The following is a 27,628-nucleotide window of genomic DNA, read 5'->3' as shown; positions in this document are numbered from 1 at the left end:
TCACATTGTATCACACAGGAACCTTCAGTACTGATCACTTTGTCCAACTATTCCACCAGTTGCTTTTGTACTAACCTCAAAAAGTTCAATTTCCTCATTTGGTGGGAAACCGGCCATGGCATTCAATTGTGCCATTATTTCTGTAGGTTTACCTCCAGCCTTAACAAAAAGCCTCCCAACATACCTAAGATGCGTAATAATAATTGAAATATGTAACTGAGAAAAAATTTGCACTATGGCTTAGAGTCAAAAGTAAGGAATGTTCTATACCATAATTGTAGGAGAAAGGAGAAAGCTAATATTATTACCTGAGCTCTTCTTTTTCTGGATCATAAAGTTTGAAAAAGAGAAGTATATCTTCCTTTGTTTTCTCAGGAGGCTGGAGGATGCGTAAATCCTGTAATTAATACAATTAAGTGTGCATCAGGATATCAGCAATGAAAAATGGTTATGTATCATACACCAAAGCACTGTGAATCAAAATTCTACTGATGGTCTAGTCTCACACCATCTCAAACATCCTATAAGGTTCTTTAGAGGGCCCCTCTATATCATATGCTTAAAAGACACGATTAATTAATCACTAGAAAATATGTCTTCAATATTCTCTCTGTGTATGTAAACAGGACAAATGAGAGAAAAAACACCAACCAACATTCTTACAAAGACAGTGTCTGCATTCTAGCCATTAAAGCTTGAACTGACCAAAATATCTATACATATTTTCTACTTATTGAATGTTGAGACAGACAAATTGAATACCAAGAGTTCCAAACATGCTCAATAATAAAACTATCAACACATATATCCATATAGGTGTTTACCGGACCACATTCGACTTCCAAAAATATTTTCAATTCCGCAACAGGTGCTTTATTAAAAGACTCCCTTAAGTAACCAACCTGCAAACAAGTACCACAGTAAGGGAAAGAAATCACAAATCTGATGATCCAAAGCAACAAACAGATTGCTTACAGATTGGGATTCCTCCAATTGTGTCAATGGCCTGTTCAAACGGTATGTGTGGTTTTGACGCTTTGCCCAAAGCCAAAATCGCATATATTGCCCAGGGATACCAAATTCTTTTGCAACTTCTTCCTACAAAACAAAAGATCAATTAATTAAATAACATGAAAATATTTTTCTTGAAACAAACAATGCAGCGTACAAGTAATTGTCATTATTCACCCTCACGATAACAGAGATTAAACTTTACTAACATCACATTAAATAACATCATATATCTCAAAATATACTACTGAGAGTACACCCTCATTCAACCAAGATCCTCAAGCTAGGTGACCAATGATGTTGAAGCTAGTCAAACCTAACAATGGTCCTGCCCATAATCTAAAGAAAATGCTCAACATAGGAAGCCATCTTGGTGTTGAGAGAATACAAGAGAAATATAATATACCCACTATTAGGACATTGATAAGTTCACAATAAATCTAATTTAACTCAGATCTTTAATTTGAAATGATTAACATTCACAATGAATGTTCTCCACCAAGTTATTGGTTTATACTATGACGTTCACAATGAATGCCCTCCACCAAGTTATACTTGGATCGTTTCATGACATTTGCGATGAATGCCCTCCACCAAGTTATTGGTTCATACTATGACATTCATAATGAATGCCCTCCACCAAGTTATACTTGGATTGTTTCATGACATTCATGATGAATGCCCTCCACCAAGTTATTGGTTCATACTATAACATTAACAATGAATGCCCTCCACTAAGTTATACATGGACCATTTCATGACATTCATGATGAATGCCATCCACCAAGTTATACTTGGATCATTCTCCACCAAGTGCACTTGGATCATATTGCGACATTCACCATGAATGCCCTCCACCAAGGTGTGCTTGGATCAAATTATGACATTCTCAACGAATGCCCTCCACCAAGAGGTGCTTGGATCATATGCTTAATCATTTATACTCATATGTTTATTCTTATTTCATCATGATGTAAATTGTAATGTCCCCCAACCAGATATTTGCCAATTTCTTTCCCGAATAGCATTTATATCGTAAAAACATAAAATCCTATCATAGATAAACCAGCAATGTAAACCATAGGAAATAATCCAACTGTTAGTTATCTAATTGTTTCCTCAAAACTGATATTTAGAACTTAAACCAAAAAAGGATATGAATTACGAACAACAATAGAAAACCAATTGATTCTCCAATACATAAAAACTCGTTCCTTTCAGATTAATATTCAGGATTTCAAGCATATAGAAATGCATTATAGACCCACAATGATAAAACCAGAAAACTCTCATACAACTCCGTAACACATTATTGTATTATACAACAGCAATACAATAACCAGTACAAAACCCAATCTTAAATACAGATTAACAGTCAAATTGGAATACTAGAATAAGAACCTGTAAGTGCAAATGAAAACACCTAAACTGATGTTTCCTGAGACAGTGGGTTTGCGTCCATTGTCTGCCAGCACGAGGGGCTACATCCTCAAACTAGCTGAAAGCTGAAGCTTTCTAAAATCTCTCACAAGAGAGAAAAACTGAACTCAATCATAAATCAAGCATATTCAACAATGAGCCTCTTTCCCCTTTTAATACACAAACTAAGACTCTTGACTCCCCTCTGGCTTTCGTCCTATTCCCTTGTGGCTCTTCAACTTCCTTATGGCATTTCGTCTTATTCCTCCTTGACCTTTTGCTCTCTTTATAACATTAAATTGACCTTTTAATAGTTTGAGTCTTCATCTCATAGTCAATTATTACATTATATTAAATAAGTCTTCAATATTTCTAATGTCCCAAAAAGGGGACATTACAAATCTCCCCTCCTTAAAATTGCTTGTCCTCAAGCAATTAGTACCAAGATCCCACACAAGTCTACAGGTAGCCCTGTAGTCCAACTTGAAAACAATTCCGGCTACACTACGAAGCAAGATGTCACTCTACAATCTATCTCTCAACCGGATCCCTGGATCCCATATAAATCTCTGAAAAAACTCTGCACCTGTAAACTGAACAACTCTGATTATCACTGATACCACTGAATCCGACCTCAAACTGAGAAGAATTACAAGAAGGTCCTCAACAAGCCATAAATACATATGATCAACACTTGGATCCCAAGCCCTGTTGCCGTAACCAACCGATATGATAAGATAGAAGTGTATCAGTGAACTATGCATAACCTAATAGATGATGACAACCCGGCCCAAATAGATGATGCAATAAACAAGTCGCTCAAAAACTAAGCGTAACTCCCTGGGTGCAACAAATACCAAACTATCATCTTCACTCTGGAGAATCTCCAAGTACATAGGTACTATAAATAAGATTGAAGCTGAAAGAGCATTCCCTATGATCAACACATAACTCTCCTCAAAACTACACCAAAATCTATCCAAAGGCTGATGCAAATAATCCAACCAACTCCGGTATGGTGTGAAATCAGGAACCCAATATGGACTGATCCTATGATGCATAACCATAGTCAATTCACCACTTCCATCCTGTGACCCATATTCATTGCTAGGAATCGTACAAGGATTCCATATCCTGAAATCAGAATCATCTTCACCATGATAATCAAAAGGAGAGTCTTCGTTCATCTCAAAAAGAGGATTATTGGAAATCCAATCAGCATCTACTTCAAACACTGGGTTATCGATTAGTTGAATGTGATCTAAAACTTTGGTACTTGGTCTTTTAGGACAACTATCCAAGTAGGTTTGTTGAATGCCATCAAGCTCAACAATGACTTCTTTGAAAATCTCATGCCTCTTTTTATCCTCCTGCTCCTGAGAGTGATTCGTGATCCTAATCTGATTTTCTACTTCTTGAAGGGAAATCCGAGCATCGTTCAATACCTCCTCTATTTCCTTAAGCTCTCTATTGAGCTCCTTAATCTCATTCCTTTCTTTATTTAGCTGACCAACATGTGTTTCAGCAACCTTAAGAATGTTATCCCTGATGGAAAGCAAATACAAATATTCTGATTTCATAGTTTCAAGGCCTGTTTTGATCACTTGCAAATCAGAAATAAGCCATTCTTCTTCCACTCCCTTATGAACCTTCCTATAGTAATCCTCAACCATTGCGAGTGCTATCATAATGTATCAAGGATGCCAAAACCATTTCTTCATTAACCTTCAGCTCGTTTCTAAATGCATGCATTTCATTATCATGTTGATATAGCTTATCCTCTTGTAGTGTCGTCTTGGATTGTTCCTTTGAATTTCTATCATGGGCGTAGGTAATATAAGGTTCATCACACAAAATTTCCAATCTGTTATTACCTCGTGTGCAACCGTCCTCATCCACCTATTTGTCAACACAACCCTCCAATTCACCAACATAAAAACTTGTACCCTGGGTAACATCTTCTACATGGTCGCTAGAAAACTGTAAGTCAATGGTAGTTGACTGCTCTTCTTCAAAAACCTCAATTTGATGACCTTGATCTGTTGGACATTCATCATACATAGTTTTACACTGGTCTTTTGCTAGGAGATCCTGTGCTAATTCAAAATACTTCCTTTTAGTCGTGTAGGTCCTATTTTGGTGCTTTAAATGAAAATCCAAGTAATCATTGAATGATAACTCATTCTAAATTCTGGTAGGAAGTTCTTCATACTCTCCATAAATGTCAAGGATTTCTACTCTCATGTCAGCTTCAAACTTCTGAGCTAGCTGCTCTTGTAGTTTCATAGTATCTTTTTAAGATTTTAACCCAAAATCCTTTATTTGCCAATTATCAAAATGGATGCCCTTTGGAACTGAAGGAAAGCAGGGTACAGAGATTTATAACAACGTTGTTGTAGCACTTTGGAAAATGTTATAACAAGGAACGTCCTGAGTGTTTTGGGCTGAGATTGCTTGCTGCCCTGAGGTATTGATAATTGACTTTTCAAACTATGAACTCTGCAGCACACTAGATGTGACTGTAATTCTGAATTTATTTGTGTAATGTTATTGCCAGCAATGTTATCATTGTTTGCTCTCTGCTTATCCTGAGATGAATGCAATCAGATCCCTTTCTTAAACACACTTCCAATCCTCGAGTGAGGGCACAATACTTAGCAACATTGTTTGTGATAATAAAAACACCTTCCTTTATCTGACTGTAAGCCCCGAATAGAAATATTTGGTCATTGTCTTTGTACGTTGTCTAAGATCTGATGCATCGTATTCTTAATCATATGTACGTTTGTTGGAATTAGATGTTTCTATATGTTGAGTTCACCTAAAGACACTTCATATGGATTGATGATACTCGACAAATGCTATAAATATTTTATCTCAAGGAAGCTTTCCATGTTGTACGGTTTTCTCATCATTGCTGACTGTACATCTTCCCGTGCATTTATTATCATCTTCATCTGAAGAAAATTCCAGAGTTTCTACAATGTCATCCTCTCCAATTGCTGTTTCATCATGTGAATAGGACTTGTGGGGCATTTTGGAGTCGGAAGCAACATCTTTATTTGACTTCTTTTCAGGCAGCCAATTCTTGTTAAATACTCCAGCTCCTCTTCAACGTCATCATGATCACTTTCATCACTAGCCCTAGAGAAATCCTCTGTTAAGTGTGTACCTTCTGAAATGTTCCGGCTAGCAAAGGAGTGACTTATAGTTTGCTTAGTTCCAAAATGGATCCGAATATACTCTTGCCAGAGATCCGTACAGATGAGGAATTGGAATTTTGGAGGTGTCGTACGATGGCAAAATTGGGATGCAGAGGCCGTACGGAATGAGTTGTACGGATGGAGGAGCAGTCCATACGGTGAAGGAGGATTGTCCAAGCCGTACGATGATGTTGTTTTCTGTACGAAGATGCTAGAAGGCCGTACGGCTGTTCTAAAGGCCGTACGGTAGTAAGCCATACAATGGAGATTAGAAACCGTACAATGATGTGGATGGGAGAAGATGGGAGCCGTACGATGAGGGCAAATAATTGAATTTTGTACGAGAAGGCAATGTAACAGTATGAATTGCAGGTGGAGGATGGGAACAGAGCTGTACACCATGAACCATTAACTGATATTATTAATTAATGACAAAAGACAATGTAAACACCAGACAATGTCGTACCAGAATGAAAGAACATTCACAGGTTGATAAGTACTTATAAATAATGAGAGCACTCTGATTTTTGCCAGAAACCAAGTTGAACACCGACAGAATAGGGTGAGGGTTGAATCCCACCGAAACCGTGCAAGCCAAATAGGGAAGATCTTTCACTTCCGAAATGACGAACAATCCCGAACTCTAGCAGGAATCTGCAGTACAGAGAAATAAAATCCAAAAGCATGCCTATTGACTACTACGAGCCGTGCTTAAATACCCATCGGAAAAAGCTTTTCGAGGGTGTACAAAATTAGCCGACGATGACACACTCTACTATGACAAAAATTAAATTTGGGTCCGAATTAAATTAAACAATTGGCCCGTTACACAAAAATAATTAAATACATTTATTTCTGTTCGGAAACATTACAGTCCTCCTGTCCCGAAATTTGCTTGTCCTCAAGCAAATGCAGTGCCGGATGCTGAAGGATGTGTTCGCCTTCCCACGTTGCATCGTCCAACGATAGATGTCGCCAACATACTAGGTATTCTCTCACCATTCGGTTACACAAGACTTTTTCACGTACTTCGAGAATCTCAGCAGGTTCCAAGATGAGTTTCCCCTCCTCATTGAGTGGTGGAAGATCTGTAGTGACGGAGATGTTTTGCCTGATAGCCTTCTTCAGACAAGAAACATGGAAGACATTATGAATGCGACTACCTTCGGGAAGCTCCAGTTCGTACACTACCTCACCAATGCGATGGATCACACGGTAGGGACCATAAAACTAGGGCTTTAGTTTCTCCTTCCCTGTTCCCTTCAGTGAAGACTGTCGATAAGGCTGTAGTCAGAGATAGACCAAATCCCCCACTTCAAAACTCCTCTCTAATCAATGTCTGTCGGCATATAACTTTTGTCAGTTTTGTGCCTGCTGCAGGTTTTCTTTCAAACTCTTTAGAATGTTTTGTCCTTCCTGAAACCAATCCTTCGCCTTTGGAGCGCGACTGTCACTCAATACTGTATCGAGTTAGGAGAGTGGTTCGTGCCCATATAGAGCCTTAAATGGCGTCATTCTGATCAACATGTGATAAGTGGTATTGTAGCAGTATTCTCCGAGGTGGATCCATTTCACCCATGTGCGTTGTTGTGCCGAGACGTAGTTTCGTAGATAACCTTCGAGCCATTTGTTCACAATTTCAGTTTGGCCATCTGTCTGTGGGTGGTAACTTGTGCTCAGTGATAGTTCAATTCCTGCCATCCGAGACAATTCTGTCCAGAAGATACTGATGAAGCATCTATCCCAGTCGCTGACGATGTTTCGGGGTAACCCGTGTAGGCGAAAGACTTCTCTGAAAAACAGAAAGGCGATCTGTGCAGCCTAAAGGTCCAAAGGGATGGCGAAGAAGTGAGCGTACTTTGTCAATCGGTCAACTACCACGAAGATGCAATCCCTTCCGTTCACCTTGGGAAGACCTGTTATGAAATCCATGGATATACTTTCCCACTTATGTTCGGGAATCAACAGAGGTTGTAGCAGTCCAGCAGGAAGAGTGTGTTCGGATTTGTTCTGTTGGCAAACAGTACATGCTCTAACATGCTGCAATACATCCCCTTTCAATCCCTTCCATGAGAACCTCTCGCTCATACTTCTGTAAGTTTTTAGGAAGCCGGGATGACCAGCCAGAGGGGAGTCGTGCACGTGCTTCAGGATCTTTTTCTTCAACTTTGATTCAGGCACTAGGTAGATCCGATCCTTATAATAAATGATATCATTCACCACCTTATAACGATCATCGTGGATGTGACCATCCATTATCTCACAAGCGAAAGTATTCTTGGAATATTCCACCAACAATTGCGCCTTCCAATCGGCTGAGATCTACTCTAGTGAGCAGATGGTGGGCCTTCGGGACAAGGCATCTGCAACAACATTGTTTTTCCCCTTTACATATTCAATATCAAAATCAAAAGATTGAACCTTGCTTACTCATTTTTGTTGTCGTTCATTCAGATCCCGCTGCTCCAGGAAATATTTCAAACTGTTGTGATCCGTACGGACAACAAACTTGGCACCAACCAGGTATTGCCGAAACTTGGTCAGTGCGTGAAAAATGGCCAACATTTCCTTATCATAGATGGAATACAAGCGCTCGACTGGTGTAAGCTTCCTGCTCTCATAGGCGATAGGGTGTCTGTCCTGCATCAAAACTGCTCCAATGCCTTCCCCTGATGCGTCGCATTCTAAAATGAATGGTCAGGTGAAGTCGGGCAATGCCAACACCGGACAAGTGCTCATGGCCTCTTTTAACCTATCAAATGTGAGTTGCGCTTCTTCATTCCACTGGAAAGCCCCTTTCTTCATTAGACCTGTTAAAGGAGCGCTGAGCTGAGAAAAACCCTTAACAAATCTCCTGTAGTAGCTGCACAATCCGAAGAACCCTCGCAGATCCGTGAGTGATTTCGAGGGAGGCCAATTGAGGATAGCCTAGATCTTCTCCTGATGCACTTGAACCCCATATCGACTGACAACATGCCCCAAGTACAATATCTCCGTCATTCCGAACTCACATTTGGATTGTTTGGCAAACAGGGACTGTTCTTCCATGATACTTAGAACCTCGTTCAAATGTTTCAGGTGCTCCTCCCACTTCCTGCTATAAATGAGAAGATCATCAAAGAACACCAACAAATACTTATGCAACTGCTTGTTAAAGATGCGGTTCATGCATGACTGGAATGTAGCAGGTGCGTTGGTCAGACCGAACGGCATGACTAGGAACTCATAGTGTCCGTAATGGCAACGGAAGGCCGTTTTCTCCACATCCTCTTCCCTCATTCGGATCTGATGGTATCCGGAACGGAGATCTATTTTTGAGAAATAGACCACACCATATAGTTCATCCAAAAGCTCATCTATCCTCGGAATGGGGTACCTATTCTTTATTGTCCTCTTGTTCAGTGCGTGATAGTCCACACACATATGCAACGTTTCGTCCTTCTTCTTGACCAACACCACTGATGATGCGAATGGGCTAGAACTGGGACAGATCCATCCCTTATCAAGTAACTCCTGGATCATTCTTTCGATTTCATCTTTGAACTTCTTCGGGTGGCGGTACGGAATGGTTATAATAGGTTTCGCTCCTGGTTCCAACTCTATTGTATGTTCAAATCCTCGATGCGGCGGTATGCCAGGAGCAATATCCATGAAAACCCTTTCATGCTTACTTAAAACATCCTGAAGCTCTTTATCTTATGGAGGTGTTTGGTGCCCCTTAATAGGTTCCACCGAGATGAAACATTGGGCAGCCCACGCAACATCATCATGCCGTAGGATTGCCTCCATCCGATGCGTAGACACTTCCTTCAGACCTTCATTTTCCATCCCTCAGAGGACCACCTTCTTCCCGTCAGCCACGAAAGTGAAGTCCATTCGCTTGAAACTCTGAGTGTATTCATCAAGCGTCTCCATCCACTGTATGCCGAGGATGACCTCCATGTCAGCCAGATCCACTATGAAAAAGTCCTCTGTCACCGTGTGATTTGCCATCGTGATGCTCAACTGAGGAACTAGGTGCGTGCAGGGTAGGAAAGTCCCTCCGGCAACTTTGACCTGAAAGCCCACGTGTGCTTCCGTCGAAAGATTTCTTCGCTGTACTAAAGATGAATTTATGAAATTCAATGTAGCTCCGCTATCCAACATCACTGTGACCCTTTGTCCCTGAAGGGTACCTCGCACACAGAAAACTATGCACCTCGGACTGCCAGCCAAGGCAATGGATCCTCCACGTTTTATTAAAGCGGCAATCCTTTCTGTATGGTTGAAGTTGGCCATGTCAATGTTACCGCTAGATTGGATGTCTTCCACTGGCGTTTCCTCTCGATCCTGCTCATCTTCTTCATCAGACATCACTTCGATGTAATGAATTTTCCCTTTCTCGAGACATCGGTGGCCAGGTTCCCAAGGCCCCTTGCAATTAAAACATAACTTCTTTCTTCGGAGTTCTTGTCGGGATGCTTCATCCAGTGATGGATTCTTGGGCGGAGGTTTGTCCCTCGGGAACGTCGACGGTTTCAGATGTGAATGAATCCGAGAGGATGAGGATGATGCTGACGATGACGCCATGCTTTGTGCCTTACTGATTGCTTTCGTCAAGGTTGACGGGTTGAATCCTTTCACCCAACCTTTTAGTGGTTCTGCCAGTCCATCCATAAAGAGAACGACCCGCCTTCATTCAGAGATGTCTGTCACCAACACAGAAAGTCTCTGAAACTCCGCAATGAACTGATCTTCTAATCCCATTTGCCTCAGCTGTGCCAGATCTTTGAAATTGAGCTCGGGGTCTTTTCCATCAAATCGTTCAATTAGTCTCTCCGTGAACTCAGCATAAGTCTTTATTTGATCATGCCCAAGAGTGATAGTGTCGTGGTGCCACCATTCGTGCGCAACGCCCTCCAAGTGTAATGCGGCAAATTTGATCGCTTCTTCTTTGAGCATAGGATTTAGTTGGAAGTAGGTGTCGGCTTTCATTACCCATGCCTGCGCTGAAATGGAGCCTAAACCGTCAAATGGAGACAGGTTCACCTTACTCAATTTTCTCCTTAGGTCATCATTAAAAAATCCTCCTCTATTTCCACCTCTTACGTATCTCATTCTTAGATCTGCGTAATCCTTGTAGGAGATATCTTCTTCAAGATTTGCATTCTGCCAATCTTCCCGTATTTCCTCGAAGGTTGGAAGTCTCTCCCCGTGGTGTGCTTTCGTTCGTGGTGGGAAAGTTGACATGGAAGGTCGAGAGCGTGTTGGCTGAGGGAGTGGTTTACCCGATACTGAGTCCGCGCTGTGACCATTTTGTTCTCCAGATATTTTGTTCTCCGCCAACTTCTTGAGGGTTTCCTCCATGAGTCGCTGCGTATCCATGATCTGTGCCTGATTCCAAGCAAGTTCCCTCAAAATTGCCACAAGTTCAGCGCCGGTCGGTTCACGTTCGTCAGCCATTTGATCAACAGAATGTGTCCTTCTCCTCTTCCGGCTATAAACTCTCATTCACCGTCCACAAGCTGGTAGGATCGGAGAGCTCTGATACCACTAAAATGTTCCGGCTAGCAAAGGAGTGACTTATAGTCTGCTTAGTTCCAAAATGGATCCGAATATACTCTTGCCAGAGATCCGTATAGATGAGGAATTGGAATTTTGAAGGTGTCGTACGGTGGCAAAATTGGGATGCAGAGGCCGTACGGAATGAGCTGTACGGATGGAGGAGCAGTCCGTACGGTGGAGGATTGTCCAAGCCGTACGATGATGTTGTTTTCTGTACGAAGATGCTAGAAGGCCGTACAGCTATTCTAAAGGCCGTACGGTAGTAAGCCGTACAATGGAGATTAGAAACCGTACAATGATGTGGATGGGAGAAGATGGGAGCCATACGGTGAGGACAAATAATTGAATTTTATACGGGAAGGCAATGTAACAGTATGAATTGCAGGTGGTGGATGGGAACAGAGCCGTACACCATGAACCATTAACTGATATTATTAATTAATCACAAAAGACAATGTAAACACCAGACAATGTCGTACCAGAATGAAAGAACATTCACAGGTTGATAAGTGCTTATAAATAATGAGAGCACTCTGATTTTTGCCAGAGACCAACCAAGTTGAACACCGACAGAATAGGGTGAGGGTTGAATTCCACCGAAACCGTGCAAGCCAAATAGGGAAGATCTTTCACTTCCGAAATGACGAACAATCCCGAACTCCAGCAGGAATCCGCAATATAGAGAAATAAAATCCAAAAGCATGCCTATTGACTACTACGAGCCGTGCTTAAATACCCATCGGAAAAAGCTTTTCGAGGGTGTACAAAATTAGCCGACGGCGACACTCTACTATGACAAAAATTAAATTTGGGTCTGAGTTAAATTAAACAATCGGCCTCTTACACAAAAATAATTAAATACATTTATTTCTGTTCGGGAACATTATAGTCATCCACATCATTAACACTAGATTCTCGTAGATTTGTTTTTCTTTGCTCTGACCTTTGTTGCAGAATAAACAAATATCGTGACCAACTTCCTTATCCGTTTGAAGAAATGTTGCTACAGAAGTTTGATCCTTTAGTTTGAAGGAAATTTCTTCCCACTTTCTATCAGTATAGTCATTATAATTTTATTTTTCAACGTGCTCTAATAGTTGCTTTACTTGTTGACGAGACCTATCAATTTTAGTATATTTGTTGGATTGATGCAATTGAACAAGCAGAATAAATGCCAACTCAAGGAAAGATACAGAATAACTCCATTGAGTCAAATGTTCAGCTAAATGCTCAAGCACAGATAAAACACATTGTTGAAAAGTCAAGAGATTTCCTAACTCCTTCAATAGGCAGCCTATTTAATTCTTGAACACAATATAGGCAAGCTTTAAAAGATAAAATCCCAAATTCCCATTCAATTCGAATCATCACTCACAGCAAAATTTGATTTCTAAAGTAACAAATTCCCTGAAGCAACGTAGATACCAGAAGCATCTATAACTGAAGTTCTCCCTCCTATATCGAAATGTGTTTGAAGGTACCTATCCTCAATCCCACCAATAGCCAATGACAAATATATCCCTTTTAAAACTGCATTGCAAACATCATAATTTTTGAGACCACCCAATGGTTTTGTTTTTGTTAATGTTTAGCGTCAGAAGAAGCAAAACACGAATCTCGTATGCTACCACTGTTTACTTTGCATCACAGAGATATAAGCATCTGCATTTTGTTACTGATATCTGCTTTACATTACAAAGAGATAAGCATCAAATTTATGCTACCACTGTCTGATATGTACCACAGAGATATGTGCATACGTACATATATTCATACTTACATATGCATACATATACATATATATATATATACCTTTATCATACATACGAAATTATTGACAGCAAGGTAAGCATACTGTTGACCAACTTATATTGGTCGGGCTTCATATTATTAGCGACTCATTACTTGTATTGGGTTTCATACCCCATGCTTTGCCTTTGTTATGTATTAAGCATTATCGGGCCCCTTGAGTTGTTTTCGGGCGACAGCTTATATAGTTTGTTTGGGCAGTTGTTATTAACTAAACATGCCTCCGAAGAGGCATGTCCCTACGTGGCTTTTGGGCCATGTAGAGACATGACTCTTCGGAGTCATGTCTCTCCATGCATATATATATACTCACCACTGCTGCTGGGAAAAGCATCGATTCAAGGCATCTGAGTACCTACGGATAAGTATCAATATTATTTATTGTTATCAACTTCATTTTGTTATACAGTGATCAGGAATCTTTGCCATTGTTGAAGAAGGAAGACTGAAGACTGATAAAGGCTTGCTGCAAGTCACAGTACAGCTAAGTACTTATATTCTGCATAGTTTGATTCAGAATTTATCTACAAGCATTTTGTAATTGTTTATCTATCAGTGATCCACTATTCTTAACATGGTATCAGAGCAGTATTGATAAGAAAACTCTTACAAAATATTAATTCTAAAACTGAGCCAAAGTTAAAGGAAGGAAAAGTATTTATTAAGCATCAAAATGGTGAATCACGTAAGAATTGAAGATAGGTTAGATGGAGCATCAAACTTCTCATCTTGGAAAACCAGACTATTAATATTTCTAATAGAGATGGAATTAGAAAATCACATTGAAACAAACTTGCCCATGGTTGAAAATGAATCCGAGAAAACATGGAAAAGGCATAATAAAAAAGCAATGAAAATAATCATAGATTCAGTAAAGGATCATATACTTCCATCCATAGCCAATCTTAAAACCGCATTTGATATGTTCTCCACTATTCAAAATACATTTGAAATTAATAATACAAGTGGATTGCTAACTTTGAAACAAGATCTACTTTACATAAAAATGAAAAATGGAGAATCCATTACCTCTTACTTCCTTGGAATTACTGAATTAAAGGATCAACTTGCTACTATGCAAAGTCAAATGGATGATAAGGAACTAAGCATGATTGCTCTTAGAGGTCTTCCTCTATCATGGAAAACCTTCATACAAGGTTTAAGTTCGCGTCCTGAGCTTCCAAAATTTGATCAACTAAAGAATGAATGCACTCAAGGGGAGTCGAGACTAGCTTCTAGAGGTCTAATTTCAAATCAAGAAGATGTCATCCAAGCATTGTATTCTAAATCAAATAAGAAAAGAAAGTTCAGGTATAACAAGAAGGGCAGCAACAAAAATCATAAATCTCACAAACAACGTGACTGGTCCAAAGTAAAATGCTTTAAATGTGATAAGCTTGGTCATTCCTATTATGTATGTCCAAAAAAAAAGAAAATTCAAGCAGCTTTAGCAGAAGTTAAAGAAGAAAATAATGAAAAAATAGATAAAGAAAATTATGCATTTATAGTAGCTCTTTCAAGTGAGTTAAGCACTAATAACAACACCTGGATCATAGATAGTGGAGCTTCTCGTCATATCACTGGATTTAAGGATAAGTTTGAAACCTTCTCAAATCATGAATCAGAAGAAGTAACTATTGGAGATAATTCCTCTCACCCTATTAAAGGAATCGGTACTTGTTCTATTCAATTGAATTCTGAAATCACTCTTCAACTCAAGAATGTCCTATATGTGCCAAGGATTAAAAAAAATCTTGTCTCTATCTCCGGACTTACTGATCAAGGGTACAGAATTGCATTTCAAGGAGATAGAGTTCTATCTTGAACTAAGAACTCATCTATTAAGAAAGCAATCTCCATTGGAGTTAGGGATGGAAGTCTTTATAAACTTTGTAATAATCAAAATCCAAAGTTAAACTTAACCCTTAGTAATGATAAGTCAAATTCCACTGAAATTTGGCATAAAAGACTAGGTCACCTTAACTTTCGAGCCTTATCATCTATAAGTGAAACTGTAAAAGGCCTACTAAATCTAAAATCAGATCATTCAAACATTTGTAAAGGGTGTGCTTTAGGTAAAAATACAAAACATTCCTTTCCCAAAAGTGATCATAAATCTAAAAGCATTCTTGAATTGATTCATACAGATCTTTATGGTCCTATGTCAGTCCCCTCCCTTAATGGATGTCATTTCTATGTAATTTTCATTGATGATTACTCTAAGAGAACATGGATTTATTTTCTAAAACAAAAGGAGTCATCTGAGGTCTTATCCAAGTTTAAAGAATTTAAAGCCTTAGTTGAAAATCAACCAGGACAAAAGATCAAACCCTAAGGTCTGACAATGGGGGTGAATTCACATCTAATATCTTTAAAAGCTTCTGTATTTCTGTTGGGATTAAGAGGGAGTGTTTTGTACTTTATAATCCTCAACAAAATGGAATAGCTAAAAGAAAAAATAGATCTATTGTTGAGTCAGCCAGGGCCATGTTACATGATCAAAATCTACATTACTCCTTTTGGGCTGAAGCATCCAATATTGTTGTCTACATTCAAAATCGTTGCCCTCACTCTATATTAGAAAACACCACTCCAAAAGAAGTATTTACCGGTGTTAAACCAAATTTAAGCCACCTGAGAATATTCGGATGTCCTGTCTATATTCACATACCAAAAGAAAAGAGAATCAAATTGGAGCCTTCCGAAAAAAAGGGAATATTCATTGGTTATAGTGAAACTTCAAAAGGGTACAGGATCTACATTCTTGGGCAAAGAACAATTGAGATTAGCAGAGATGTTATATTTGAAGCAGATATTGCCTTTAAATTTCTAATAATAGTGATGAATCCATTTAAGAAGAAGATCAAGCTACAGAAATTGAGAGGGAGGATAATTTTGACATCTTTTCCATGTCTAATCATTCAAAATCAAAGAACGTCAACCATACCAATAAGAAGAGACCCCTTTGGGCTAGAAAAAATGTTAGCTGAAAATCAAGTTGAACCAGATGATGTAATCCAGGAAAGCAAAAGAACTAGAAATCAATCCTGTTATGTTGCACTGCTATCTGAACTCATAAAATCTGAACCTACTAATGTTAAAGAAGCACTTTCACATAAATTTTGGAAGGAAGCGATGATTGAGGAATATAACTCTATAATGAAAAATGATGTATGGGACATTGTACCAAGACCCAAAAATAAATCAATGGTTTCTTCTAAATGGTTGTTCAAGATTAAACATATTGCTGATGGTAGTATTGAAAAATACAAAGCAAGATTTGTAGCCCAAGGTTTCTCTCAAAAGGAAGGTATTGATTATGAAAAAACTTTTGCCCCTGTCACTAGGTATACTTCAGTCAGAACTATCCTAGTTATGCAGCATCTAAAGGATGGAAAGTACATCAAATGGATGTCAAAACAACATTTCTCAATGGTAAAATTGAAGAATTTTACGTTGAACAACCAGAAGGGTTCAATACTTTTGATTGCAAGACTCATGTTTGTAAATTAAAGAAAGCACTTTATGGTCTTAAACAGGCTCCCAGAGCCTGGTATGAAAGAATAGATAATCACCTACTAAAATTGGAATATGCCAAAAATGAAGCTGATCCAAATCTATACTTCAAATCTGAAGGTAATGATATGGTTATCTTTGTATTATATGTTGATAATTTGCTAATTACAGGTGATGAACATCTTATAGAGAAATGTAAGCAAGATCTCTCTGCTGAATTTGAAATGAAGGACTTAGGGTTACTTCACTATTTTTTAGGATTAAAAATTTGGCAGCTGGACAACTGTATTATACTAAATTAGGGAAAATATACAATTGATATATTAACCAAGTTTGGAATGATGGAATGTAAACCGGCTGCTACCCCTATGGAGATAAACCTACACAAATTAAAGGATGAATCTGCGGATGTGGATCCTACTTACTACAGACAAATTATTGGATCCCTGATGTATCGAGTTAATACCCGTCCTAACATATGCTATGCAACTCATATCTTGAGTCAGTTTATGTGTGCACCTAAGAAGATACATTTGCATGCAGCTAAATACATCTTGAGGTATCTGAAGGGTACTATTGGAATGGGAATCAAATATGACAAAGTCAATCTTGAACTAATTGGATACTCAGATTCTGATTGGGTTGGGAGTTCTATTGAGTGAAAGAGCACTTCAGGATATGTTTCAGTCTTGGATCTGGTATGATTTCCTGGACTAGTCGGAAACAAACTTCAGTAGCTTTAAGCTCTACTGAAGCCAAGTACATTGCGTCCTCCTTGGGTGCTAGAGAAGTCGTATGGCTACAAAAGTTGCTTTCAAATCTCTTCAAAAGACCTTTGAAACCCACCGTGATTTATTGTGATAATCAAAGTTGTATCAAGCTTTCTTCTAATCTTGTGTTTCACAATCGCTCTAAACACATTGAAATTCCATTTCATTACATCAGAGATATGGTTAATCGAGGAGTCATTCAATTGGAATATATATGTACAAATGATCAAGCGGCTAATATCCTTACCAAACCTCTTGCTAAAATGAAACTAAAATACTTTAGAGAAAAACTTGGTATGATTATTTGTAATGGAAATTTTTTGAAATAAAAGAGTTATTTCATTTGAGATTTTGTTTCCATTGGTTACTTAATAGTATTTGATATGTAATGAAAAGTGATGATCTTTTATGGACATATTCAAGTGTAAACAAATTATTTACAAGTTGACAATCTTGTAAATAATAAACCTATTTTTGAGCTTCTCTAGACATTGCTTAAGTGCAAGTAGAGATTATTTCTAGGCTTCTCTAGACATTGCTTAAGTGCAAGTAGAGATTATTTCTAGGCTTCTCTAGACATTGCTTAAGTGCAAGTAGAGATTATTTCTAGGCTTCTCTAGACATTGCTTAAGTGCAAGTAGAGATTATATGAGCTTTCTCTAGACATTGCTTAAGTGCAAGTAGAGATTGTGTGCTATCTCTAGACATTGCTTAATTGCAAGTAGAGACCATTTACTGTTCATATTATGTTGCTTATATGATGACTCTAATTTATTTGATGTTTTACTTCTCCCTAGCTGAAGAGGGAGTGTTAATGTTTAGCGTCAGAACAAGCAAAACATGAATCTTGTATGCTACCACTGTTTACTTTGCATCACAGAGATATAAGCATTTGCATTTTGTTACTGATATCTGCTTTACATTACAGAGAGATAAGCATCAAATTTATGCTACCACTATCTGATATGTACCACAGAGATATGTGCATATGTACATATATTCATACTTACATATGCATACATATACCTCTGTCATACATATGAAATTATTGACAGCAAGGTAAGCATCCTGTTGACCAACTTATATTGGTCACGCTTCATATTATTAGCGACTCATTACTTGTATCGAGTTTCATACCCCATGCTTTGCCTTTGTTATGTATTAAGCATTATCGGGCCCCTTGAGTTGTTATCGGGTGAGGGCTTATATAATCTGTTTGGGCAGTTGTTATTAACTAAACATGCCTCCAAAGAGGCATGTCCCTACATGGCTTTTGGGCTACATAGAGACATGACTCTTCGGAGTCATGTCTCTCCATGCATATATATATACTCACCACTGCCGCTGGGAAAAGCATTGATTGAAGGCATCTGAGTACCTACGGATAAGTATCAACATTATTTATTGTTATCAACTTCATTTTGTTATACAGTGATCAAGAATCTTTACCATTGCTGAAGAAGGAAGATTGAAGACTGATAAAGGTTTGTTGCAAGTCACAGTACAGAGAAGTACTTATATTCTGCATAGTTTGATTCAGAATTTATCTACAAGCATTTTGTAATTGTTTATCTATCAGTGATCCACTATTCTTAACAATTTCATGTGATTATGTAACAGTCGCCTAATAACTGCGGAATCTACCGTTACGCCCAAGCTGGACTCGTTTTGACATTACTCTCCTTTATGGTAATCATTAACAAGTTGGTTTCACCTAACAGCAAGAGCTTTGCGGTAACACCCGTCTGGAGTTTAAACGTAATGTCTCTGCTCAGAAAGGACATACGTTCAACCATGTATGGCAATGATTACCCACAGTCTGCTACGACAATTGCTGAAGTTTCAATTGTTTTAATTGTCGATGTTTCCCACTTCAATTCTTTGCTTTAGATATGAATATTGTTGTGAAATATCACGTGGAGACTACCTATTAAAACGGAGTTTTCATTGCTTGAATATTTGTACGGGGTTTCCCATCGAGGAAGGACTTTTCACAATTTTCATTACCAAAATTGGCTCCTTCTCGACACCGGTAGCATTCTGTTGTTTCTTGACTAAGAATTACAAAGATTCTAGGAAGCTGATTTGAAAATGTCAAGCATCCATATTCAATATGGGAAAAATCTCCTTGTTCTATGGATAATCGATCACTCTCTTGTTTCGCCTGACATTCAATTTGTATATCCTAAAAAAAAGAAGATAATTCCTTCCAGTTAATGCCAACACTCTCACTAACTTCACAACATGTTTCTAATAGCTATAGAACACTGTCGTATATATTGAAGACTTAGCTTGAGTTTTCCAACTGTATTAAAACTCATAAAAGCCTACTCATACCACACAGACTTAATATCACGTTTCTAGCCAGTCCTATGAGCTCTTGCTTGTGCCTGTAGATCAATGAGTCTGGTCTGTTAAATTGCTCAATAAGAGCTCCCCGATCATTTCCACTAGTATGTCCATTCAGATGAAGATATTGATAACCCTTCCATGTCCAGTACTCTGTAAATTCTTGATTGTTTTGCAATCCTATACAGATACATAACCTGCCTTTGGAGAAGAAGTGTTTGCAGTCTATAATGGTATACTTGGAGAGAAATGTCAATTGTGCAAAAATAAGACTAGAATATAATGTCCCCCTTTTTAATATTTTGGCTGTCAAATACTGGTTAAAAGGGTCGGCTCCAGAATTCAAACAAAGTCCACTATCAACAAAATACAATATTGCTACTAACCAAGGTATTAGTCACCATTAATAGGAACTGTGTCACATCTTTGCATAAGTCTTTTACTAGAAAATATTCTAATTCCGACAATGTTATTTATTGAGGTAAACTTTCCACAATGATAAGCTTGTAGGTTGATCCAACTTGTTTAAAGAAAACTCTATGAAAATCTGAAACCTTCTTATTGACTATACATTCTAATTGTACCCGACAGGATGGCAGGCTCAAGGCTCTGATGCCACTGTAAGGTCCCCCAACCAGAGATTTACTGATTTCTTTCCGGAATAGCATTTATATCGTAAAAACATAAAATCGTATCATAGACAAACCGGCAAGGTAAACCATAGGAAATAATCCAACTAATAGTTATCTAATTGTTTCCTCAAAACTGATATTCAGAACTTAAACCAAAAAAAGCATAGGAATTACGAATAGCAGTAGAAAACCAGTAGATTCTCCAATACATAAAAACTCGTTCTTTTTAGAGTAATATTCAAGATTTCAAGCATATAGAAATGCACTACAGACCCACAATGATAAAACCAGAAAACTCTCATACAACTCCATAACACGTTATTGTATTATACAACAATACAATAACTAGTATAAAACCCAATCTTAAATACAAATTAACAGTCAAATTGGAATACTATAATAAGAACCTATAAACGTGAATGAAAACACCTGAATTGATGTTTCCCGAGATAATAGGTTTGCATCTATTGTCTGCCAACACGAGGGGCAATGTCCTCAAACTAGCTGAAAGCTAAAGCTTTCTAAAAACTCTCACAAGAGAGAAAAACTGAACTGAATCATAAATCAAGCATATCCAACAATAAGCCTCTTTCCCTTTTAATACGCAAACTATGCCTCTTCTACTCCCCTCTGGCTTTCGTCCTATTCCCTTGTGGCTCTTCAACTTCCTCATGGCATTTCGTCTTATTCCTCCTTGACCTTTTGCCCTCTTTATAACATTAAATTGACATTTTAATAATTTGAGTCTTCGTCTCATAGGCAATTTTAACATTATATAAAATATGTCTTCAATATTTCCAATGCTGCAAAAAGGGGACATTACATAAATCCACGGATAATTGTTTTAATAATATATTACTTATTTGTAATGTATATATAAGTATGGTTAATATATTTCTTTGGCTTGAAAGATTCTTAACTTAATTAAATCATTCTTACCTTACTTTTATTTAGTGTACATGACCTGATTCTCTTAATACTTTGTTGGGGTCCATGCTTCCTTGAATCAATGTCTATTTAGTTCGCTCAGATATCATTCACACAGCTAGTAGTGGATTATGCAGCCAGTGGTGCCTACTCGTGATCCGATGCTCCTTGTCCATGTGGATGTGTGTAGGCAGCATCTACAGCAATTCCCTTTGTATTTTGTTAGGTGGATATATCTCCCCGTTCAAATTGATGTCATTTGTGCAACTTGGACTTGAACTTCTGTATCCAATCTTGCTCTATCTGCGGGTTCCGTGTGAGGGAGTTCTATTAATTATTATTATTTTTGTTGCCCTCTCCATATTCGTCGTTTTCCTTCTATTTATAAGTTCCTTTTGTGGTCGGGGGGCATGACCCTTTGACTCCCGACTTATATTATTATATTATAAGAATGTTATCTTTTATAAATAAGAAAACCATATGTTAAATATGATAATCATTTATTATTATATTACTTTATTTCATACTATCATAAATTTGATTATTTAAATATACTACATTAGATATGATTGTTATATTCATTTATCAAATATTATCGTTTACTAATATTTCCTATTTTATATATTAATTCAATATAATATTTATATTGTGTTAATGCAAATGGCCAACATTATAATTATGGAACACGATGATTCACTAATGATGAAATGAATACATATATTTATATTTAAAATAATGTTGAGATTTTCATTAGTTAAATGTCATTATGGGGTTATGACAAGAAAGGTCTAGGCAACATAAAAACTATTGTTTTTATATTCCCTCTCTATAAATGCATAAATCATTCCTGTGGGGGGAAAGGCAAGGAGAGGCACCCAAGAAACATTTAAATAGAGGAATCTGGTTAGTAGACATGGCCATAGACTGACACATACCATTAAATTCAAAATCAAGGGACACCCAAAGAGACAATCCTCTTTGGCACAAACTACGTGACAAGAATAGACATCTCTCAAAAACTTGAGTTATCTAACCCAAAGATTTAAGTTTGCCACTTTAAAAAGCATTCCTGATTCAAAGGGGAAAACAGAAAACTCGACCTAAATAAAGTACTAGAACACCATCTATTTAGAATGGATCACATGTCAAAGTATGATAATATAAATGCCCTCTAACTTCTGATTACGTCCTAAATTAGGATCCCAAAACACTAACCCTTGAATAAAAAGGAATGGCAAACCAAATCTGATATCTAATATCATTATCCAAATCAAACCAAAGAATTCAAAACAATTTTGGTTAAAATTAAATGTCAACCAGATTATAAACGAGAATATTCCTTTAAGCAACCCATTACATCTACTACATAAACATTAAAAGGGAATATGTCGAGCCTTATTGTGCTCAAAATAATTCTAAACATTTGTGACTCACTACCAACTCTTGATCAAAAGTGCAGCCACACAAGCCTCGGCCACTCTTCCACACATGGCTACGACACTTTGTGCCAACATACAAACTTCAACATCACTTTGGGTGAGCATGCAATCCTCTAAACCACCTCACACTACCATGCATGAAACTATATGCAAACCTCTAAACCACCTTACACTACCATGCATGAAACTATAACTCTTTGTGAGCACCAAGAGGTTAACCACGTAGACAATAACCTCACACAAATGACACTTGCATAGTGTTTCCTCTAGAGACCATTGAACTAGAATGTCAACCACGTGCATCTCAACCATTAATCAGTCAAATTATGGTTCATGCATTGATCTATGACTAATTTGCAACATCTTGGAACTATATCATGCATATAAACTTTTTTTTAACATTGACGATCAGATACTAGAAGAATAGTCATAGCAAATTTTTCCAATGTGGTTACCCATTTTGGTTATGGGAATTCTCATTCTCGGCCTTGCTATCTATAGCATCTATTCTAACTTACTCATTTCTGCATTGGGCAGAAGTAGCAAACTCAAATATGTAATGATTAACAATGCATTTGGACTTCATTACTATGTCTATGCTTTACAAGTGGAATACTATCACCTCATGACACTACAAGGATGTGGAAGTTCCGATCATGGATGTACTACTGGCAGAGTACTCCCCAAGTTACAAAAATTGGCTGAGTTTTTTGGCCTGGCAAATTTTTAAAACTTTTACTGGCACCAAAAACTCTGCAAGTTTTTGTCGAAAACTTGGTTATAGTTTTATATTACTTCAGGGCAAAAAAAGTCCCAAATTAATTTCATTTCTCATTCTTCACTTATATTTTGTTGAGGGGGACAATAGTCTGCCAAACACTTACAAACTGATTTCTATTGATTTGTAGCTGATTTGAGGCACATTTGAAGCAGAGTTTTTGAAGAGGATGACATCAATGAATTGGAAAGGTAGGCTATAGAGGAAGGAGTCGAATTGGTTTTACACTAGATGACATTGAGTTGAATGAGTAGTCATTTCTAGTGCCATGAGAAGCTAGAGGATGAGCTACATCCAGGATGAGGATGCCACAGAATGAGTCAGACATATCGAGTGAGAAGGCACAGTCACGCCCAGTGCTAAGAAGAGGAAGATGTAATTGGAACGATGTATTTACTTTTACATAAATTATATAATATTTTTCTTCCAGCCATCAGAATTCCTCACGAGAATGCAATTTTGTACCCACTTTGTGTTTAAGTATATCTAGACTAAGCTTGTTTCTTTTTTGTGTTCATTTATTGACTCATTTGGATGCATCTTCTCATTAAATTTTGCAACAAAAAAAAAGAGAGTCTAATTAAATCTAAGCAATTTTTAAGATCCCAAGTTTTTGCTGAGAACTGGCCAAATTTTCCCTGATTTATTTTTTGGGCCTTGCCAATTTTTGTTTTTGGCGAGTTTTCCAACTATGGTTCCAATAACACAGCAACACAAGCAATCAGCCAGAGAGTATGCCCACAACTAATGAGATCCACCGAACATCCCAAGGCAATACAAGGTTCTTAAATGTATCAGCAAATTAACACCACCTATTCATTTAAGATGGAGTTCCTGACTTGAGAAAAATTGGTGCAAGCATTCAATAGTGGATTCAAGACTAAGTAAAGGCTAAGCTCAAGTAAAATCTTTCCTCGCATAAGAATAAGCCCATATAGAAGCCTACTTCACACCCTTTGCGTGGAAATGAAAAATTTCCCACACAAAATTCCAAATTTGTTCCAACTGCTAAAATATCGACATCATCCATGAGAAACAAAGACAAGGGCAACAAGCAACAAATTGGTAAGTGTTTGTTTGAGCATGGTAAATTACCTAACTAATTTCATATCAGATCCTACTCGCACTTACAAACTTAAGCTTACTAGATCATTACATTTTGTGTCTCATATCATACAATTAAGACACATGTCATGATCATAGTATGCCCTCCAATTTAACCTGTTTTTATAACAAGATTTTCCTTATTGCATATTTTACTAGTTGCATTTTTGCAACAAATGAATTATCTAATTCATAGCATTTCCACTATTTCTCTCTTATATGGAAAGTTGATCTGGTTGCAAGTGTTTCTGGGTTATTATGAATTGATCAACAACTATTACATGATATCAAGCCCCACATGTGCAATTCCTCTTACTCTGTTCGGAGAGTTTCTGCCAAAAGCTCTCAAAAGGTGCATCTTGGTGCAAAATACCTCACTGTTGAGCTCAAAAAACCAAGAAACCTATAAATTCACATAGGACATGATAAGGTTTGTTGCATAATAAAATTAAAAAATTTCTTGGGTTCAAAGAATACAGTATGCAAAATTATGGAAGTTTATATGATCAATACGAATGTACGATCATCGTGCCTGTTGTACATTATTGACCAACATTGTTGTACATATATCAAAATCACAAGAAACATTAGGTTGCAGAAAAAAGTTGGCAACATTCGTACAAGTCATAGGCAAATGTCATCAAACCGCTATTATGGTATGGCCCCACAATGAAGTGGATGTCCATCACTTACGAGAACAATCAATAAACACTATTCATGAACACTGGCTGAGTAATACTGAAACAGCGATGGGATCAATATCAAACAGAAATTAGAATATAGCAATAAGGCAATCTTTTCCAAGCAATGATCTTAACTAAGGAGCGAACTCAACTATGCAAAGCACTAACTGATTGGTTAAAGACATGCAATCCTTAAAGAGCTGTGATTGCAAGAAATCAATTATGATAACTACTTAATAATAAAGGGGGCATCAATGAAAAGACCCAACACTCATAGAAGGGCAGCCAGTCCAAAAGTCACGTCTTGAGAAGGATGATAAGATATAAGTTCAAGGTAGCGGAGACAACCAGGACCATTGAAGAAAAGAGAATGAGGCATTTGATCAAGAAAGAAATTATGAGGCTTCACGATTCATAAAACTAGACTGGCAGACTTATAACTGCTCAAGTCATTGGTATGATGCATTGCACATTCTGATCTGGCAAATTTATTATCTTGTCTTCCACTGGATAGTAAGTAGGCACGTTACGCAGATAACATATTGCTACTGATATATATTTATGCATTACTAGTCTTGGCACTATGATATCTGCAAACTATCTCATCATGGAGGATAGAATTGAATACATAATAACGGATGCAAGTAGCAAAAGTTCCATTCAAGTAAGAACCTTGGGTGGGGCCAAGAGATTAAATGGTGGATATCATTCCATGCACTTGGGCTTGACAGAAAGAAGCAAGCTCATGGCACTTTATATGTATTCCAAGGAACTCATCATAAGTATAGGTTGTTAAAGTAAGTATTATTGAATCCTACATGCACATTGTGTAAATTACAATGATGACAAGAATTCTCTTTATTACATCATATGTTATATGTTTCTTCATCTTTCATAGTGATAAATAACCTGGTTGCAGGATCTAAATCAAGATGTAAGGTAGGTCATTTACACCGTATTTGGGAGTTCTAGGGCAAAATAGAGAAAAAAACCCAATAGGGGACTTCACAATTGGTAGCAAAGCATCATTCCTGCCATCTTGTGAAAGAGAGTTTATGCAACCTAGCCAAAGCATTCGAAAGGCATTAGAAAGAGAAAAGAGGAAACTTGCTTCCACCAACAATCTTACACCAAAGAACGAAATGGGTGAACAAATGGGCAACAAATTAAGGATTTTGATGGGGCAAACCACTCAAGCTCTCATGTAGCAAAATAAAAGAAATGAAAGAATAACCCAACTTCTCCTCCAAGCCATTGAAAATATGAGTAACAATAATTCTCAACCACGGTAAGCAATGGGAGGGATACCAACTCCATACACTCCAAAAATACATCTCAACAGAGGTATCAAACCCTAGGCAAACAAGACCTCCCTTCTTACCTAGCAAAGATCACATGGAAAAGGAAGAAGATAATAATCCAAACATGGATATTATTGATGAAAATGTGGAAGCATACCCAAGACTCAATTCCAGATTTAGGAGAAATGTCATTTAAGTTATATTGTGATGCTAAAACGCAAATTGTCTCCAACTGGAAAGCAAAACAACCCAGCAAAAATTTGAAACAAAGGATAAGTAAATTAACCATTTCTAATTTTCATGGCTTTGGAAAGGGCATAACACATTTATGCGTCCAAAAGATAGACAGAGGAAGACGCTATAAAACTTGCCATACACCAATTGGAAGGGACAGCCGGTGATTGATGGCATCATGGCATTATTACCCAAGACCACCAACATATAAGGACATATGATGAATTCACTCGAAAACTTATCGAAATGTTTGATCAAAAACACCTCGAGTCATATTTTAACAAGCTAACTCAAATAAGGCAACATGAAGCCATAGAGTACGACACTAAATTCCAAAAGCTTTTAGTTATGGTACCAAAGTATCTCACAGTAGACTTAACTGCCTATTTGTCAGGGGATTATAAGAAAGTATATGTGGCTTGGTAAGTGCCCTCAATCCTACATCTCTTGAGCATGCAATCGAAAAGGCACTTAAATCAAACACCACACCTACAAAGGACATAAACTTTTCAAAGAGACAACCTCCTAACGTTCATAACAAATCATTTTACAAAAAGGTCAAAGGGAAAAAACACTTCCTACCTTGCAAAGAAAGGGAAGAATACTTGAGAACGGGATTATGTTTCAAGTGCAAGGAAAAAAGGGAACCAGGCTGTGTTTGATGTGATGTCCCCACCAAATCCAAACAAGCAAACTTATATGAAGACTAATTACCATTCCCAAAACTTATATGAAGTCTTCAACACTGATTAGTTAAAGACTTAAGGTGCAATCAACATAATTAATGCAAGAGGTGCAATTTTAATTATATTTCAAAGGATCTATTATGTTGATAATTGCAACATAACTAACAGTAGACAAGTTTTAGGTGAGTTACAGAGGAAAAAAGTGAGTTTTTATGATCACTAT

At 37.5% G+C, this 27,628-nt stretch overlaps 1 protein-coding gene across 3 annotated transcripts in view; it reads right to left on the bottom strand.

The window, feature by feature from the left end:
• LOC149567191 (ubiquitin C-terminal hydrolase 12-like) overlaps window positions 1–27,628 on the bottom strand; it is a 166,516-nt gene that overhangs the window by 74,441 nt on the left and 64,447 nt on the right. For all 3 annotated transcript variants that reach the window (XM_089820373.1, XM_089820372.1, XM_089820371.1), the window contains exons 15-18: window positions 976–1,098; window positions 825–902; window positions 309–397; window positions 76–184 (exon numbers count right to left, since the gene is read on the bottom strand). In XM_089820373.1, the coding sequence (XP_089676499.1) occupies window positions 76–184; window positions 309–397; window positions 825–902; window positions 976–1,098 (399 nt within the window). The remainder of the gene's footprint in view (window positions 1–75; window positions 185–308; window positions 398–824; window positions 903–975; window positions 1,099–27,628) is intronic.

This window comes from Cupressus sempervirens, chromosome 3, assembly GCF_028749045.1.
Source record: "Cupressus sempervirens isolate cs-2001-9-10 chromosome 3, ASM2874904v1, whole genome shotgun sequence".
NCBI lineage: Eukaryota > Viridiplantae > Streptophyta > Pinopsida > Cupressales > Cupressaceae > Cupressus > Cupressus sempervirens.
This window is presented reverse-complemented; position numbering and strand designations above follow the sequence as displayed.